Genomic DNA, 17,597 nt, shown 5'->3' with positions numbered 1-17,597 from the left:
ACATGCAGAGAGAGGTCCCTTATTTAACTAGAAGGTGCTCTTCCATTTTCCAGATACAGGGACCGATTGGTATTGATCTGAATGGCATTGTCTTATTAAACAGCTTTTTTTTTTTGCTTCAAATATTCATATTTAATTCATACTCATGTTATTCATTTTTGGATTAAGGTATAATGTGCGTAGTACAAAAAAGGAGTAATACAGACTAAACAAGGACATTAAAGGTAGGAGATAACAGAAATTATAGTTAAATCTAGTTACATTATCCCCACTCACATTATCTTTCCATCCTCTTCTATCCTTGCAACCATTCTAGCTTCCACTATTTCCATATTGGCTATCCATACCACTTCCACCAAAACTGTCTTTTGTTCTTACCCAACTCACCTCACAGGGTTGTTGTTGTGGGGAAAATAGGAGGAAGAAGGAGTATTAGGCATGTTTGCTGCCTTGAGTTATTTATAATAAAGACGGAATAAAAATTAATTAGATAAATAAATAAACCCCTTTAATCATTTCTCATATACTTGTACAATTGGACCCTCTTTCATTCTCTTTACACAACCAAACCACCTTAGTGTATTCTTTCATATTGGTGACTTTTACTTCCATATAAGAAGCTGAGGAGAAGCATGCCCACAATCACAGACATTTCAATTTCCTTCATCATTCAATCCTCATAATAGACCTTTCTTCCAGCATTTGCATGTTGTAAAATTTCTCCATTTCCCCATATTTAGTTATATTTATTTAACATTTGACATTCATCTGCTTGTTGTACTCTCTTCTATCTTCACCTCATTCTTTCATTTCATTTGGTAATTCGTGCTTTTTACCACTTACTCTTCTTATATTCCAAGTCATAGTCTTCCATATGGTTGTCACTAGATAGGGGCCAAAATATTGACCTCAGATACCTAATATGGCTTTGGTTAAGTAAAGCTGTCACATACTCCTTTTTAAGAGAAAGGAAGAGCCCTCTAGATTACTGGTCCTAGCAGAATTTCACATATGGACACAACCAAATACCATTTTTTTCCTCAAGCATGCTCATGATATCCAAGGCAAGCTAAGAATTCTAATCTAGAGACTATCTTGCAGGTGAACATATTGTTGCCCACATACTACAGCTAGGAAGTACATGCAATGTACTTACACATTTTGGAATACATATATTTATATTTTTAGATTCAACTAATAGGTGCTCAAGGACTCACCAGTACAGAAAGGTAGAGAATAAATCAAATCAAATCAAATCAAATCAAATCAGATCAGATCAGATCAGATCAAGTCAAGTCAAAATGAAGCATTTGATTTAATAGAACAACTTTCCATCAGTATTAGTAGGTGATAATTTTTGCCATAGTCCTTATCACAAACAGTCTTTCTTAAGATATAATTAGCTTTTCAAGAGTACAGGTAATCCTCAGTTAGCAAATGCCTTGGGCAGTAACTACAGTACTTGAAGTTACGATGGTGATTAAAAAGTAACTTTGCAACCAATGCCCGCATTTACAACCTTTGCTGTATCTTTCTCTCAGTCATGGGTTCGCTGTTACATTCAGTCAGTACGACATGTCCTGTGTAATATAAGCACGGTTGCGGTCATACGATTTTTCACTTAGCAACTGTGCTGCTCAATGATAACTAAATTAAGCTGAGTTTCTTCCTGTTTGGGATGATGCTGTGAGTGCACATCTCTTGCCTGATTAAACTGCTTTCAAACTCCTGAATTATTGGACTGTGTGGACAAAGACTTTGATCACTGTTAAATAAACCTTTTTATTAAATATTATCTTGTTTTTAGCAAGTTATCGGGATGGCAACTAGACCCAAACACTCAATGGCTGGCTTAATTTCAACTGCGCCATTATCTGCCAAGCCAAGTAAGGTGGAGGAGGAAGATCCTTCTACTAACTTGTTAAAAGAGATCGTGGCTCAGGTACAAGTCTTAAAGCCGATCCAACAAGATCTGGCAGAGTTAAATGTGATTTAAAATTGATGCAAGAAAAAAATGGCTCGTTATGAGGATCAGTTAAATGCTCACAAGATAATTACTCAAGCCAGTCATAATATTTTGAATAAACAAATTATGAGTCAGTAGGAAGAATCTACCTGTGATTGCCACTGAGAACCCTCCGAGCCAATCATACCTGGCTGAACTGGACTTCTGGTGGGAACATGGCCGACTGAGCAGCTGTGTTCACGGGCGCTGCGCACAGAGCTGACAACATGTGTTTTGGGGGCTCGACAGGCTTTTTCCTGGAGCCCAGAGCTTTTTCATGAATGGAAAAAAGCTCGGAATCACCCCATTTGCTTTCCTGAACACCATCTTGCAGCCAGAGAATCTCAGTGTTCGCAATGATCCGGTAAGAGATGACAGGCGGTGGGGACATCACCATTTCCAAGCCGCGTTTGTAGCCTTAAAGGGACAGTAGGTTGGGCCACCCCATTTCTAAATCACCCAATTTACATTTTTTTTTAAAGTTGATGTACCCCAAGAGGGGCTTTCTACAGTAAGAAGAAGTGGACTCTCTTGGTGCTTATCGTTATTTCTGGATTAATTTTTTTTAAAGTTTTGGCTTGTTTCCCATTTAAAGATTAAGGATGACTGAGAATAAATAATTGCCTTCCTGCTACTATTTTTGTACTGAATTTGAACAACTGAATATTTTCCTACACTTTGCCATTTTGAATCTTCAGCTTTCTGTTAACTTTCTTTTGGAGCTGCTTGTTAGTATACTTTCTTTTGTGTCAATTTCAGTCGGAAGCCTTTCATTAACTCATTAACTCCTATCTGCCTGAGTCAAGTATCCAGGGGGCACCATATTCTACTGCCTGAGACATGGAGGATATCAAGGAGACTTTTTCAGAGTCCTTTTGTGAGATTAAGCAGACTTCAAAGAGATCTTTTCAGATTTTTGTCAGGCTATTCTGCAGAATATTCAGGACACTGGGGAAGATATTATTTCTAAACTGTGTCACTTGGCTGAAGATGTTATAGAGGAAGATGAAGATTTTGGCAAAGATGGAGATGTTTCTGTTGTTAGTGAGATCCAAGCAATGCCAGGCGAAGACCACATTTTGGTGCTGAAGGGGTTAAAGCGATAGTTTGAGCTGCAGACTACAAAGAAAGTTGTTTTTCTGGGGGAATGTTATGGCTTTCTGAGGAAATGTTATTGGAGAGAAGAGAATCTGTTTTGTGGGAGTTTTTTTGCTGAGAAGTCTGTTTTTAAGGGGGGCAGTTGGGCTGTTTGATTTCTGTATGAAAAATGCCTTGTGTGTAAAATGGAGATATATAAATGTCTTGATATATTTCGAAGTGGGGTAAAAATTTAACAATGCTGGATCGGATTGACAATGAGGTTTTTTATGATTTTATATCTTTGTAATGATTTGGATTAAGATTTACTGGTCTTTTTTAAAGGTTTGTTTGATTTTTAAGATTTATACAGTATCTATAACGTATAATAATGCTTGCTTGGTTTTATGTCTAATAGGGTTAGGATTGCATTATTAAGTATAAAAGCAGATAATTTGTGGTACCAATCGAAGCGGATATTTGTAGCTCAGGGTTGAACTGTGCATCCACAAACACCAACTAGCAGTCAAAAGACACGATGAGAACTCCTTAATCTCACAACACATGGACAGACTCAACCATCGTTTCAACTGGGAAACTGAGCATTTTAAACCAAGCCAAATCCAGAAACGCCAGAGAATTCCTGGAAGCCTGGCACTCAGACAAAGCAGCCACCAACAAATACATAGAGGTAAACAATGTTTACATACCATTCAAAAGAGACAATAGAAAAGCCAAAAGACCAGTACACCTCCTCGCAAGCAATCAACACCCAGATAAGCAAAAATCAATACTAGGATTAACACCAGATGAACCATCAAACAGCACAATACACCCTAATCAAGGAACTATTAACTCAGGCAATCAACCAAGCAGCAAACAACAGCCCAATCAAAGAATTCCCAAGGAGAGAACAAGCAGGGCAACCACGGTATATAAACCGAGAACAAGGCCCACTTCCTCTTTGCACTGAAGATGTTGCCTAGTCTGGCAATGAAATGTCTGCAAGACAACAAGGCTCAGAGAGCACCAAGGACCCCACAGATAATTTATATGTTTTTATAATTTCATTTTTATTATAGTGGAAACATATAGAATAGTGTTAGGAAGGAAATAATTGAATAAATGTTGTGTTTAGGGGAGGGAAGCTGGTTTAGAGATTTATACATTCTTTTTTTTAATGTAAGGGGAAGGAGCAATTATTTAGTGATTTCTATGTGTGGTGATGGCTTGATTTATATAAATAATGTGATCTTTGTCTGACAGAGTAAGGGATTATGGAAATTGCTGTATATTCTTGTTGAAAGTTGGAAGTCTATTCTGTATGTAATCTTTAAAATTCTTTTTCTTGTGCTTCTCACTTTTTAGCTTTTTTTGTAGTTTTTTATTTTTTGTAGTTTTTATCTTTGCTTTAAACTTAATAAAAATCTTATTAAAAAAAATGAAACCTGGCTGAATTTATGGAGAATTTTTTCAGAAAGCTCCTTCCTTTGGGAATGGATTTTCCAGTTGAGATTGACCATGTGATTAAAATTCCTTTAACAAAAAGACTGGAACTAGTTCCAATATTATTGTGCTATTCCTTCCTGTTACCACAAGAGATGAGATTTTACGTATATTTCACCAGGAATCAGTAAAGTCTCCTTTGAAGTGGTGTTCTAGCCAAACTTAAAATACCAATTTATCCTGATTTTACTAAAGAAGTTTCAGAAAAGAGAAAGCTGTTTACAAAAGCACGAAGTCTTGCTGGATGAATACTTCAATACTTCATGCGTTTTCCCGCCATATTTTGCATTAATCATCAAGTTCAGATTCACAGATCTGATCATCCTCTGAATACAGAGGCCTTTATCTTACCTTTAAAACCTGCTGATGGACAAGCCTGATTGTGTTGCATTCCACAGAATCTGTTGCAGAAGAAGTCTGAGTTTGCCTACAGCTCTGCTGTAAAAGCCTTATTTTAAAAGCCTTCATGCTTTGGGTTATGGATAATTCCAATATAGAAAGTTTGGGCAGATTGTCAACTCTAGTGTTTATTTTTAACATACAGTGTATCTCCTTTAATTAGTAATGTTTGAAACTATTCTGTAATTTTCATTTGTAAGGAGAGAGAGAAAACCATTGTGCCATCTCATTTGGTTGCAAAGTTCTTTGATTTTTTTTCTTTTCTTTAATCTCTTTAACCATGTTATTTTCTTGTTTCAATTTTTTGCACATAATCACATTTTTCTTTTTTTAAGTATAGGTTCTAATACATAATAGAACGGTATTTGAATGATAAACTGAGTTTTTATGGAGGTTCTACGTCTGTGGGCAATACTAGAAAATATGTTAAATATTTAAACATAGAAAAGTTTAGTATTAGATATTTGTTAAATGGTACTGGTCATAAAATGAAGTGGTACTGGCACAATATTGTTAAGTGGGCCAAAATAAAATTAATGGATGAAGTTAGTTAGTTTTAATGTAAAAGGGTTGCAAGAATCTAAGAAACAAAATGTAATCTTAGCATATTTAAAATTGTTAAGGGCAGATATTGCTTACCTACAGGAAACTCATTTAATGGAACAGGATAAATCTCTATTAATGAAGAACTGGGTGGGACAGGTTTACCTCACAGATACTTTGATGAAAGTTAAAGGTGTGGCCATTTTGGTTCGAAAAAGTATATGATATACAATAGGTTAGCACTGATGCAAATGGGTGTTATTTATTTTTATGTGCTAAAATGGCAACTGCAATAGCTATGGTTAATGTTTAAGGACCTAACTTAGATTCTCCTATTATGTTTTATGAACGTTTTCAACATTTGAATAAGTGTATATATGATAAGGTGATAATGGCAATATTTACAGTTACAACATTTGTTAACAACATTGTTTGGACTAGCAGCATTTTCAGCTTGAGACACCTGAGATATTAGAACAACTTGTTAAATCCTTTAAAAGTAAAAAACTATTAGCTTTTATAAATATTTATTACTAATAAATCAATTTGATTTGCAGATGTTAAATATGAGTGGAATAAAGAACTAGAGGTTCCAATATTGCCTAGATAACGGGAGAGTGTCTTAAATTCTATAGCAGGAGTGTCAATGGAACATCGCAAATTATGACTTATGGAACAAAAAATTATATTTAGAATGTATTGGACATTTGTATAGAAAAAGTCTGTCTAAGACAGCATTTTGTTGAAGATGTAATAAGGATAATGCTTCTTTAAAACATGTTTTTATAATGTCCTATACTTACTAAGTTTGGGGAGAAAGTAGTGGATCATATGTGACTGTGCAACAAAAGATAAAATTTTCAGAGGATATTTGTCATGTTCACTGTTTCAATGAATGTGCACTGTACATCGTAATGTTTCACATGCCATGGTGCTTTCTGTTTGGGAGGGAGCTGCTGTGAAACCTTATACCAAGCTCTGTATCTATGTTCATTACAATGGAATGTGTTTGGGTTATGTGCTCTGTTCAAGGACTTTTCCCGCAGACCATCAGAAGCCGTTAGGAGCACCTGGGATTGTGAGCTTGGGAAGATTCTACGGGGGCAGGGATCTCATTTGCACTGAGGGTTTTTAGTTTGCATTTGGCGCGCTTTTATCATTCTCAGCTTTCTTTGTGATCCTGCATACTAGTCTTTAATAAATCAGATATCTTTGAATTCCTGCTCATGAGTCTGAGAGTGTTTTAGAATAGGCATTCATTACAATATTCTCCTGAATTACATACCTAGTACACAGAATTTGAAAACTGGACAATGTAAATGGATTCTCCCTGCCCTTACTCTGGCCAAAAGACTGATATTGCAGCATTGGAAAGGTAAAGTTATAGCCCTATTCACTCAATGGACTGAAGACCTGATTACCCTTGCCATCTATGAGCGGATTGCCTGTAGACATAGACTTTATATGGACAAGTATAATGAAATATGGGACTCATTTATACAAAATACAGTAGGTAAAAAAAAGGATAATTATGTAAGTGTATTAGAAATATATACTGTATGTACTTGAATAATATTTGCATTAGATACATATATATATACTTTTTCTTGAGTTTCTCATTTGGCGTTTTTTTTGTAGTTTTTTGCCTTTTTGTAGTTTTTATCTTTGCTTTAAACTTAATAAAATTGTAACCGTTTACTGTTATATATTATATTATTTTTTTCCTTTTTTTTCTCTGTTGTATTTTTTCATTTTTTTGTTAAAGCAGTTTTTGTTTTTTTTCTCCTTCTGACAATGTATTTCTATTATAATTATCTTTTGTTTTTCTTCTTTTTTGTTATTATTTTGAAAGCAATAAAAAAACTAATTTTTTTAGAAGTTAAGCTGAGTGCAGATCCCAATTGCAGTTACTAAATGCGGTTGCTAAATGAGGTCTACATGCATTTTTACTGTTGTTCAATGAACATCTCTGTTTGGCTTAGCAGCCTCCAAAAATGGTTTAGGTAGAACAGTTCATTTTCAAGTTCAGACCTGGAGCAAGATTCAGAAAAATGGAGCCCCATGCTCTTATTGGGTTAGTATTGAAACAACACTTAATGCTTTTCACCAGATTGGGATGAAATATACCCCAAAACTAGAATTTTATGAGAATGATTACCACATTTCATAGAAATTAGCAATGCTATACATTTTATGACAGAATGTGATGAAATCTGCAGCAATAAAAGGTGTAAATTATGTACACTTGTAACAAATTTTAGTCAGATACATTGGGATGAATTTTCTGTAAAGAGAAAACATGTCTATAAGGATTAGGAAAAATTAATTCCTCTTCCTAAAAACAGAGCTGAGGAACTGAAATAGTAATACAAGAAATTTGCTGTTCTTTTCAATAAAAGAAATTTTCTCTTAGGCCAGAAAAGTTAATATTGTAACACCCACAGCACTAATACACAATTATTCTAGGTGAACTAAGATAGAGCAACTGATAAAATTATGGATCATTTTCAATACCTACTGTCTTGTCACAGCTCTCATCAGAATGTTACTGGTGGCCTATAATCTGACAGCTAATGTGTCAATAACTGAATTGAATATTCTTCATTCTTGTCTCTACTATGGCATTTGGTCTATATAACAAAATATTTTTGATACAGCTGCTGTGGTACACCTTTTTGCAGCATTTATCCCAAATTATCCTACTCTACCTTGTGATCCAGGTTTTGGCAGAGGTTGCTGTACTTGTCATATTTTTATTACTGCAAATTAAATCATTATTTAATTGTAAGATCTGTTATTTGAGAACATGGCCTATTCAACATCTGCAGAAAATGTGGAATAGCACTTTGGTTTTGATTCCCCTGAACCTGGAGAACCCCAATAAAAGGTATATGCAAAAAAACATAGGCTGCCACTATCCCATGAGATCATTACGATGTATTTTCAAAAGTCAATTTCTCTTATTTAATAAAAACGTTGGTACATTTTATGTTAGTGAGAAGGTTAATCAGTGTAAAATTATTGGGTGATCTTTGAAATAGCCATTTATTTGAATCTCAATTCTTTAGCGTTTAGTCAATATGAATATATTAAAAACCAATCAGGACCAGTTATTGTTACTACACAATTGGCCTTAAACAATTTCTGAGAATGCATGTTCGCCAGCGGGTAAAAATATTTTTATTTACGTGGGCTTTTAGCTTTTAAGATGACATTCAAACAAGTTTTAATAATATACAGGTAGTGTCCTAACAACCAGGAAACACACTGAGACAAGGAACTGGTCTCTAATATTTATTACTAGTACTTAACAGGAATCCTAACAAACTGAAGAAGCGTGGGAAAAACCCAGACATATAACCCCCAAGGGTTAAGGCGGTCCCGATCTGTCTCTCTTTGAATGGCTGAACAATTCCTCAGTGCTACGCATGCGCTTGACAGTCTGGATGGGAGCCCCCTGCTCGCCATCCTTACTCATGACAGGTAGTCCCCACCTAACAATGGTAATTGGGACTGGAATTGGGACATCGCTAAGCATGTCACGTGACCACACTGTTTAGCGATGGCAGTTCTGGCAGCTCCTGGTTACTGTTAAGCGAATCACTGTGGGTTGTTAAGCAAGGACATCATGTGACCATGACTTCCCACTTCCTGCCGGCTTTCCCATTAACTTTGCTTGTGGGAAGCTGGCAGGGAAGGTTGCAAATTGTGATCACGTGACTGACACGTGTAGCAACTTCAAGGACCAGTTGTAAGTACCACTTATTTAGCGCCATCACAAGTTTTAGGTATGGACCACCTGTATTCCTCTTATTTATGCTTTATTTATGTTTTGAATTCTTGTTTTTACGTTTTAACTCTAATTCTGCATTGTATTTTTTCTATCTTCTTTATTTTTCTTATTGTCAGCCAACCTGATCGATATTTTTTAATGACAAGATCATATATTTAATAAATACAGTATCCTCTACTAAATTTAATAGGCCAGGCAAATGTTTAAATCTGTGTCCAATAGGTTTTCCACTCTAATGTGTGTAATCTCTCATTTATCATAGCAACATTTTTATTCATTATTATGTATTTTGCTTTGTTCAGTTCATATTATATGACTGCTTTTACTATTATTTTTAATAGATAACCATATAGTGCTCTTAGAGGTGTTGGCTTCCTTTTCAGAAAACATGATTAAAAACTCTTCCAGGAGCAGAATGCACTGGAACTTCTACAGCAACACAAGATTCACTCAAAATGCATTATTATGGCATTTTTACTTAATTGTAAGCTTGCTTACATTTTTTTAAAAATCCATTAAACAAAGTAATATTTGAAAATCCTTCAGATTACAAATAACGTACCTTAAAGATTCAGATAATGGTGTTAAAGTTCCATCTCCCCTGTCTACAACCCGGAAGAAATTCAACTGGTCTCCCTCCTGGTATACCAAGAATGTAACATGTTTACTGGATGGAACCTTCTCCCAGACATCATCTCGACAGGGACCCATGTATTCTGCTATTTCCTTAATTGGGTCTTCCAAAGGAACTACCGAGAAAAGGAAAATGAAGAAAAAGATTGTTTGAAAGGGCCTAACTTTTTCATCTAACCACTTAAGTGAAGGACATACTTGTAGAAACTACTGAAGTGTTTCTAATGAGCCAAATTAAGTATTATGTAACTTTATTAAATAAATCTTATTAAACTGAAGTCACAAAAAAACTACTTTAAAATACTTGGCTTTAGTTTGCTGAATATCAACAAACTTTTCTACTGCTGCTTTACAAAATTAAGTTACTTTTTTATATTAGGAAAATCATTAATGACAAAAGGACCATGGTGAACTACTGTATATAAAGGTCTCAGGTACAGACCAGTAGTATCAACACCCTTTCAATAACTGCATTAACTCTGGAAAAATGTTAGCTATGCTCCACAAAACCTGGCATTTTCTCCAAGCCTGTGCCACAAACCACAACTTTTGTTTCCATCTGAAGCATAAAACTGACATACTGAAACAAATAAGAACAAATTTGTTGTCACGGCCATGAAAACATGTGGCAAAATTTTATGCTATTTTCACCTATGAATCTTGATGAGATAAAATGATGTTTTATTAATGTTCACTAGAACACTTTCTCAATATACCAGTTTCAGACTTAGGGTGTGAAGTCTTTAGCACAGAGCTAGATCAAATTCAGAGGATATAATGGGCTGCAAGAAGATCAGGAGGAAGAGCCGCAACCAAGACAATGGTCAGGTAAAAAAAAATGTAAGTCCAAAGCAGACATGTAATTTAAGAAAATTTATCAGAAATAACCCTCCCTAGTTTCCTGAAAGATAAAGGCCGGGTGGGGGAAGGTGCATTCAGGCTTGCAAGATTCTGTTACTGCAATTCTGTAATAAAAGTAGTATTAGCATTCATAACTGGTTTTTCTACTCGTCTACCTTGAAGGGCTGACAAAGAGATCAGATTTTTATGTTTGTTGTATTAGTCGTTTTGAAATTCAGCAGAGCTGTAATATTCATGAGAGAATATCAGTGCACAACACCAGTCTTTTTTTATAATTTGCGAGTTGTAACTTTTTAAGACTAGGCTCCATAGCTTGACTAGTATACTACCGAATGCACTTCAACAAGTGAATGGAATAAGGGCAAAAATTAAATCTGATTTTATTTATCTATTTTAATTAAAGAGGAGTTGCAACTTTCAACACTAAAAAGTGATTTCAAGAATTTGTCTATGCAATAATTAAGTCTTCAAGCTGTGGAGAAGACCCTTAAATCCCTGCTGGATGAGAAGAGGTATTCCTAGATTTAGCACTACTTTTCAGATTAGAGCTTCTTACAGAGCTTATCATCCCACATACTGTATTTATCTGAGTTTTTTTCTCCCTCTCTGAATATGGGGGGGGGGGAGGACAGAGAGAGACACGCCGACACACGTAACAGGGAGGGCTGTCTTAGATTTCCAGGGAATAAAATAACGGACACAGGTTTTTTCTGCCTAATTTTCCATGTGGATAATTTAAAACTGACAGCCTTCTGTTTAAACACCTTAAATATATCTAATATACAGTATATATTTAATACTGAAAAGAAAGGCTTTCATACCTAATTTCTAAAGCAATTTTCTAAGTTTCCCTTCTGTTATTACCCCCTTTCCCTTCTTTCTCACACTCTGTCCTCAACAACAGATGATGCTACTCTGTTAGAATCATCACCCATACATCTGATGTGATACATGCGCGCATAAAATCTCAGGATGGCCAGGTCAGCATCCTATCTTGTTTTATTCTGGCCACAAAAAGGAAAGTAGTTTCCTTCCTTGTATAAGGATGGAGAACCCAGAAGCAATAGCTAATTGCGACTGGGTGCTCCAACCTTTCACATCAGGGGGAATGAAGGACAGAGGGGAAACAGTGGAGGGGCAAGGGGTGAGAAGAGCAGCTAGCAGCAATCCCACCCACAACTGAGAGACTGAGAAACCACCATCACGCAAGCTGTCAACGGCGAGGAAGGGGTGGGACAAAGAAAAGGCAGGATGCTTAAGGAGGGAGGCAGGAGGAAGTAGAAACCAGTTGTGGCTTTAATAGAGTGAGATACAGACTTAATAAAGAACTTTGCATATCCATCGTGGCTTGTGCTGTGAGTTTCTGAAATTAGACCTTAAGATCAAGACCCTCACACCTTGTGATTTAGGACCTGCTATCATCTAACTCATTATTGTAACACATCCAAAATTTGTTTGGCTATCAGTTCTGGGCAGATTATGTTGTCATGTACCCCATTGCAAAAAGAACAGTGGAAAAATACTGTTTTTCCAGTATAGGACAATAATTTCTTTCTCTATGTAGGTAATAATGTTCCTCAAAGTAGGTATATCTCAATCTATTAACACCTGAAGCTGAATGGTAAAATATTAAATTTTGCTTATGACAAGATTTGCTTCAGACTTGCCACTGCTAAACTGATAGTTACAGGAGTAGGAAACCGTATGGAGCAAGCTAGGGTAACAGCAGATGGTGGAACACTTCTGGGCTCCAGTTGGAGTGTTCTGTTTTAATACTTTCTTGCATGAGACTCATAGCTGTTAAGTTTGCTTAACTAAGCCTTTACAGATAAACTGATTTTTGAAAAGCAGACATGGTTAGTGGTAGTTGTTCTTAAGCATGAAAAATAATCACATTCTATCAGTTGAAACCTCTCTAGATTGTGTTGAAGCAGTTGTAATTCAATTGGTACATACAGATTGTCCTCGACTTACAATCATTCGTTTAGCAACTGTTCAAAGTTACGAATGCACTAAAAAAGGTGACTCACAACCTGTGCCTGAAGGTGACTCACAACCTGTGCTGCTGCAGGTTGTGCCCATGGTCACACGATCAAAGTTTGGGCACTTGGCAGCCCGCCTGCACTTACAACCACAGGGGTGCTTCAACTCCCCCCACCCTCTATCTCCCCATCTTTGCCCTTTTGAGTCCCCTGCACCCTGCCTTAAAGGACAGCAAGCAGCCCCAGAACTGCATGGCTCTGGGGCTGTTTGCCATGCCCTGGGAAGCTGCAGCCACCACAGCCCAGTCCCAAATGCAGTTGGTTTTGTCTCCCTGCACTCCGAGACCCCTGCTGCCCTGCATTCCACCGCTCCACCTCACCTTGTTGTCCTCTTGCTCCTGCTGCTGATGAGGTGTGCCCAACCTGGCTCTTCACACTTTGCATAAAGCAGGCAAAAGCAAGCCAGCAAAAGCAAGGGCCTTTGCAAGTGGTTTCTCCAGCAACTGATTCCTACACAGAAATCCCAGCAATTCTTTTGCCATTGTTAAGTCAGCTTTATGTGGTCATGTGATGTCTCGCTTTACAACCACACTGCTTAGTGATGAAAATTCCAGTCCCAACTGTGGTCATAAATCAAGGACTACCTGTATTGCCATTTAATGTTCTTATTTAGCTGAGTTATGAAATGTTATGTGGGAATGACCCTGGACAACTGGAACGTAAAAAGATTGGACTGGACAACTGGCTCCTTCTCAGCCCACAGAAGGAGTGGGAAATGTTTCAGAAGAGACCCTCCCTAGTTTTCTGGAGAGTAAAAGAAAAGGAGGGGAGAAAAAGGCGGGGGGGGGGGGAACCAAAGTATACTTTCTCTGGATAAGTCTCATTTACAACTGTAGGAAACTGCATTGTCTTAAAATTAACTCACTGCTTTTCAATTCAGAATGATGTATTTTGAGCTTTCTGATACTATCTACTATTCCAGGCCATCTCTGTGGTGAGAATGTATAGGAGGACTCATCACCAAAGACTGTTGGGTGAGTATTCAAATTCCTTTTTGATCAAGTGAGTAATTAAATGGGCAGTATCACCCAAAATACCCAAAGTGTTTTCCCAGCATGGGTCAGCTGCAATAGCAGGCACATGATCTAATTACAGAAAAAGATGTGGCTGCTTAAAGATGTTAACATGTGCATGCTCCAAAGTACCTTTTCCAAAGTACTGCACAGCTCTACCATTTCATGCAACAAAGACTTCCAAATGGTTCATTTGCTACCACCAAGTCAGCTTTGACTCTTGTGAATGTATGGACAGATACTCTTGACCTAACTATAGTGATAACTCATAGTGCTTGCAAGGTCTGAATGATTGATTATATTAATTATCATCTTTCCATTCTTCTAGCTCCTCAGTCCTGATCTGTTTTTAGTTCACTCACACATCAAATGTCTAAATTATGTAAGTTTTTCCTTGTTGATCATCACTTCAAGGACATGGATGCCCACTGGGATAAGTGATGTCACATACATTATGACACAAATGACACAGGTTATATAAATTTCATGATGACATGACACAATTTATTTAATGTAAAGGGCAACCCAATTGTGGTGTTATCATGGCTTTTTATGGACACCCATGCTACAGGAGATGTCAGCCTTTTTTCATCCAGGAATGACTGACTGGCTTTTCTTGAAACCAATAAAGGCAGCTATCTTCTTTGTCAATGTCCTTCCTTAGTTTTCTAATTTACAGCTATGCATTATCACTGTGAAAACTGTTGTTTTAACTATTCTGAATTATGATGCTGTTGAAACGTTCTTATCCTTTATTAACTTACTTAACTTACTCCAGCACATAAATCGTATTTATATATTTTTGAGCCTAAGAAAACAAAACATCTATCACCCTTACTTCTTTGCCATCAACTATAAATTCATTAAGCATGCAGATTGACATTGACTTTGTCATCTTAATATGTTACATTAAAAGGGAAACGGAAACTCTGAATTAGTTTTCTAACAAGCTCTTCTAAGTTTTCTTTACTTTCAGCTAATAAAGTGGTGTCACCTGTATATCTTAAATTGTTAGTGATTCATCTCTTCCAATCCTGCCATTCTTATTATATAATTGCTGTATAAGTTAAACATATGAGGGGACTATTTGCTTCTTTGCTACATTACCTTCTGTATTCTAAATCACAGCTTGTGATTCAGTTCTTATACAATTTTTAAATTCATTGTAAAGATTACAGTGAAGAACTATCTGTTATTTTGATACACCTATTACCTTGACTGTATTGTTTCGGCATGTTCTACACAATCCAAGTGTTTGATGTAATCAAAGGTAAACGTAATTCCCATGCTCTCTAGCTGCCACCTTAAATGAGGAGGCATTAGAGGCATTCCAGGCATTAGAAGTCTCATCTTTCTGCTTTTTCAGAAATCTGCCTAGTTCTTTCACATTTCTTTTAAGCAAAACTTTGCTTGCATTAGGAATTAATGCAATGGGTTGATACAGTAGTTTGTGGATTATCTTGCATCTCCTTTATTGGTATAGGAATATATACCAATCTTTTCCAATCTCAAGGTTGCAATGTCTTGTTCCATATTTGTTGACAGAAAGCTGTTAGCAGTTTAACTGTCTCTTCTCCTACAGCTTTAAACAGTTAAAGAGGTACCTGGTGCTTATCTATAGAGCATGGGTCCCCAAACTCTTCAAATCATTGATCACTTTCAGATTATTCACTGACCCCCAAATGTTTATTATATGAAAATAATTTAATAAGTACTAATTTAATAATACTATGAATAATAATGGATAGCCCCACCGATCCTTGGGGGTTGATACTGATACTTTGGAGAACCCTGGTGTAGGGAATAAGACAGCTGATCTGGAGCTGGTATCTGAATATATTCTGACATTATATAACTGTTGATAAGGGGTCCCAGTGTAATCTTTTTACCTTCATTGGCTCTGTCATGTGCCTCTATCATGACTCTTTAACACTCCTATCTTAGCTATTAATTTTCATGTCCTTTATCTTGTAAAAAATTCGTTCATTTTCATTTTTTGGTAATTCTCTATGTTGCTGACATTGAGATTTCTTTCTGTGTCCTTTCTTGCTTGATGCTGGAAGCCTGTATTTAGATGTCATACATCTTTGTTGCCCAAGTTGTTTATTCTCTGCAGTTCTCTTGTTATCACGTTAGCTTGCTAACACTTAGATATTTTTCTCTAACATTTTAGGAGCTAGTCATTTATATGCTGATAGTGGTAAGAATGGTAATAACAAAAAATTGGAAGCAGAGAATTTTATCTTGATATGAGTTTTGTTATACGGTGATGGCAGACAGATTAACCCATTCGTTACAACTTCAAACAAGATAATTCAAATAATATTCTTCTTTGAGATAGGACAATATTTGATACCTTTCATCAATTAAGAAAAAACCTTTGGTAAAGTACTGCCTAATTGTTATATTCAGATATGGAAAGATAGGTGCTATTTATAAACAGTTCTAAGTAAGATCTTGAAATAATGAAACCATAATACAGTACATGAACATTTGTATGCTGTGAAACTACAGTCAGGACCAGAAATATTGGAACAAGGATAACTGTTTTGGCATTGGCCTCTGTATACCACCACAATGAAGTTGAAAGGAAACACACCCAGATGGGAGCGAAGTCAGGGCTTTCAGCTGTCATTCAAGGGGTTTGACAAAAGTGGGGCACTAACCATTACAGCCAGCCAATGGCATACACCCACCCCCATCGTTGGTGGCTCATAAGTAATGGAATGAATGGCTGACAAGCAGCTGCATGGCCAGGTGTGGCCTGTTTCCTGGGTACCCCATGACCAATCAAGCAGATATAAGGCCTGGAGGTGGTTCTGAGTGTTACATTTGCATTTGGTAGCTGTTCACCGGAACTCTTGACATGAGGTCCAAAGAGGTGTCCATGCGAGTGAAGGCTCGCTCATTAGGCCGAGAAAACAAAATAAACCCATCAGAGAGACAGGAAAAACATTGGGAGTGGCCAATACAGCAGTTTGGAACATCCTGAAAAAGAAGGCAGTAACTGGCAAGCTCAGCAACAGCAAAAGGCCTGGAAGACCACGGAAGACAACTGAAGTGGATGACCGCAGAATTCTGCTCATGGTGAAGGGGAACCCTTTCACAACATCTAGCCAGGTCAAGAACGCTCTTGAGGAGGTAGGCATGTCATTGTCAACATCTGCAGTCAAGAGGTGGCTTTATGAATGTAAATACAGAGGCTTCACAACAAGGTGCAAACCACTGGTAACGCTCAAGAACAGAAAGGCCAGATTAGACTTTGCCAGCACACACCTAAAAAAGCCTGCCCAGTTCTGGAATAAGATTCTTTGGACTGATGAAACCCAAGATTAACTTGCACCAGAATGATGGGAAGAGAAGTACGGAGAAGGAAACAAACAGCTCATGATCCAAAGCATACCACATCATCTGTCAAACATGGTGGAGGCAATGTTATGGCATGGGCATGTATGGCTTCCAATGGAACCGGGTCACTGGTGTTTATTGATGACCTGACTGCTGGTAACAGCAGCAGGATGAATTCTGAAGTGTATAGGCCTATACTTTCTGCGCAGATTCAGCCAAATGTTGCTAAACTGATAGGAGGCCGCTTCATATTGCAGATGAATAATGACCCAAAACATAACAGCAAAAGCTACCCAAGAGTTTCTCAAGGCAAAGAAGTGGGATGTTCTTCAATGGCCAAATCAGTCACCTGATCTCAACCCAGTAGAGCATGATTT

The 17,597-nt window shown here is 37.0% G+C and overlaps 1 protein-coding gene across 8 annotated transcripts in view; it reads right to left on the bottom strand.

The window, feature by feature from the left end:
- Positions 1-17,597, bottom strand: part of ZFAND4 (zinc finger AN1-type containing 4) — a 65,399-nt gene that overhangs the window by 36,032 nt on the left and 11,770 nt on the right. For all 8 annotated transcript variants that reach the window (XM_063304629.1, XM_063304637.1, XM_063304633.1 and 5 more), the window contains one exon: positions 9,886-10,072. In XM_063304629.1, coding sequence (XP_063160699.1) covers positions 9,886-10,072 — 187 coding nt within the window. The remainder of the gene's footprint in view (positions 1-9,885; positions 10,073-17,597) is intronic.

Source organism: Candoia aspera, chromosome 5, assembly GCF_035149785.1.
Source record: "Candoia aspera isolate rCanAsp1 chromosome 5, rCanAsp1.hap2, whole genome shotgun sequence".
Taxonomy (NCBI): domain Eukaryota; kingdom Metazoa; phylum Chordata; class Lepidosauria; order Squamata; family Boidae; genus Candoia; species Candoia aspera.
The sequence above is the reverse complement of the archived record's forward strand: the minus strand, read 5'-3'. Positions and strand labels throughout refer to the sequence as shown.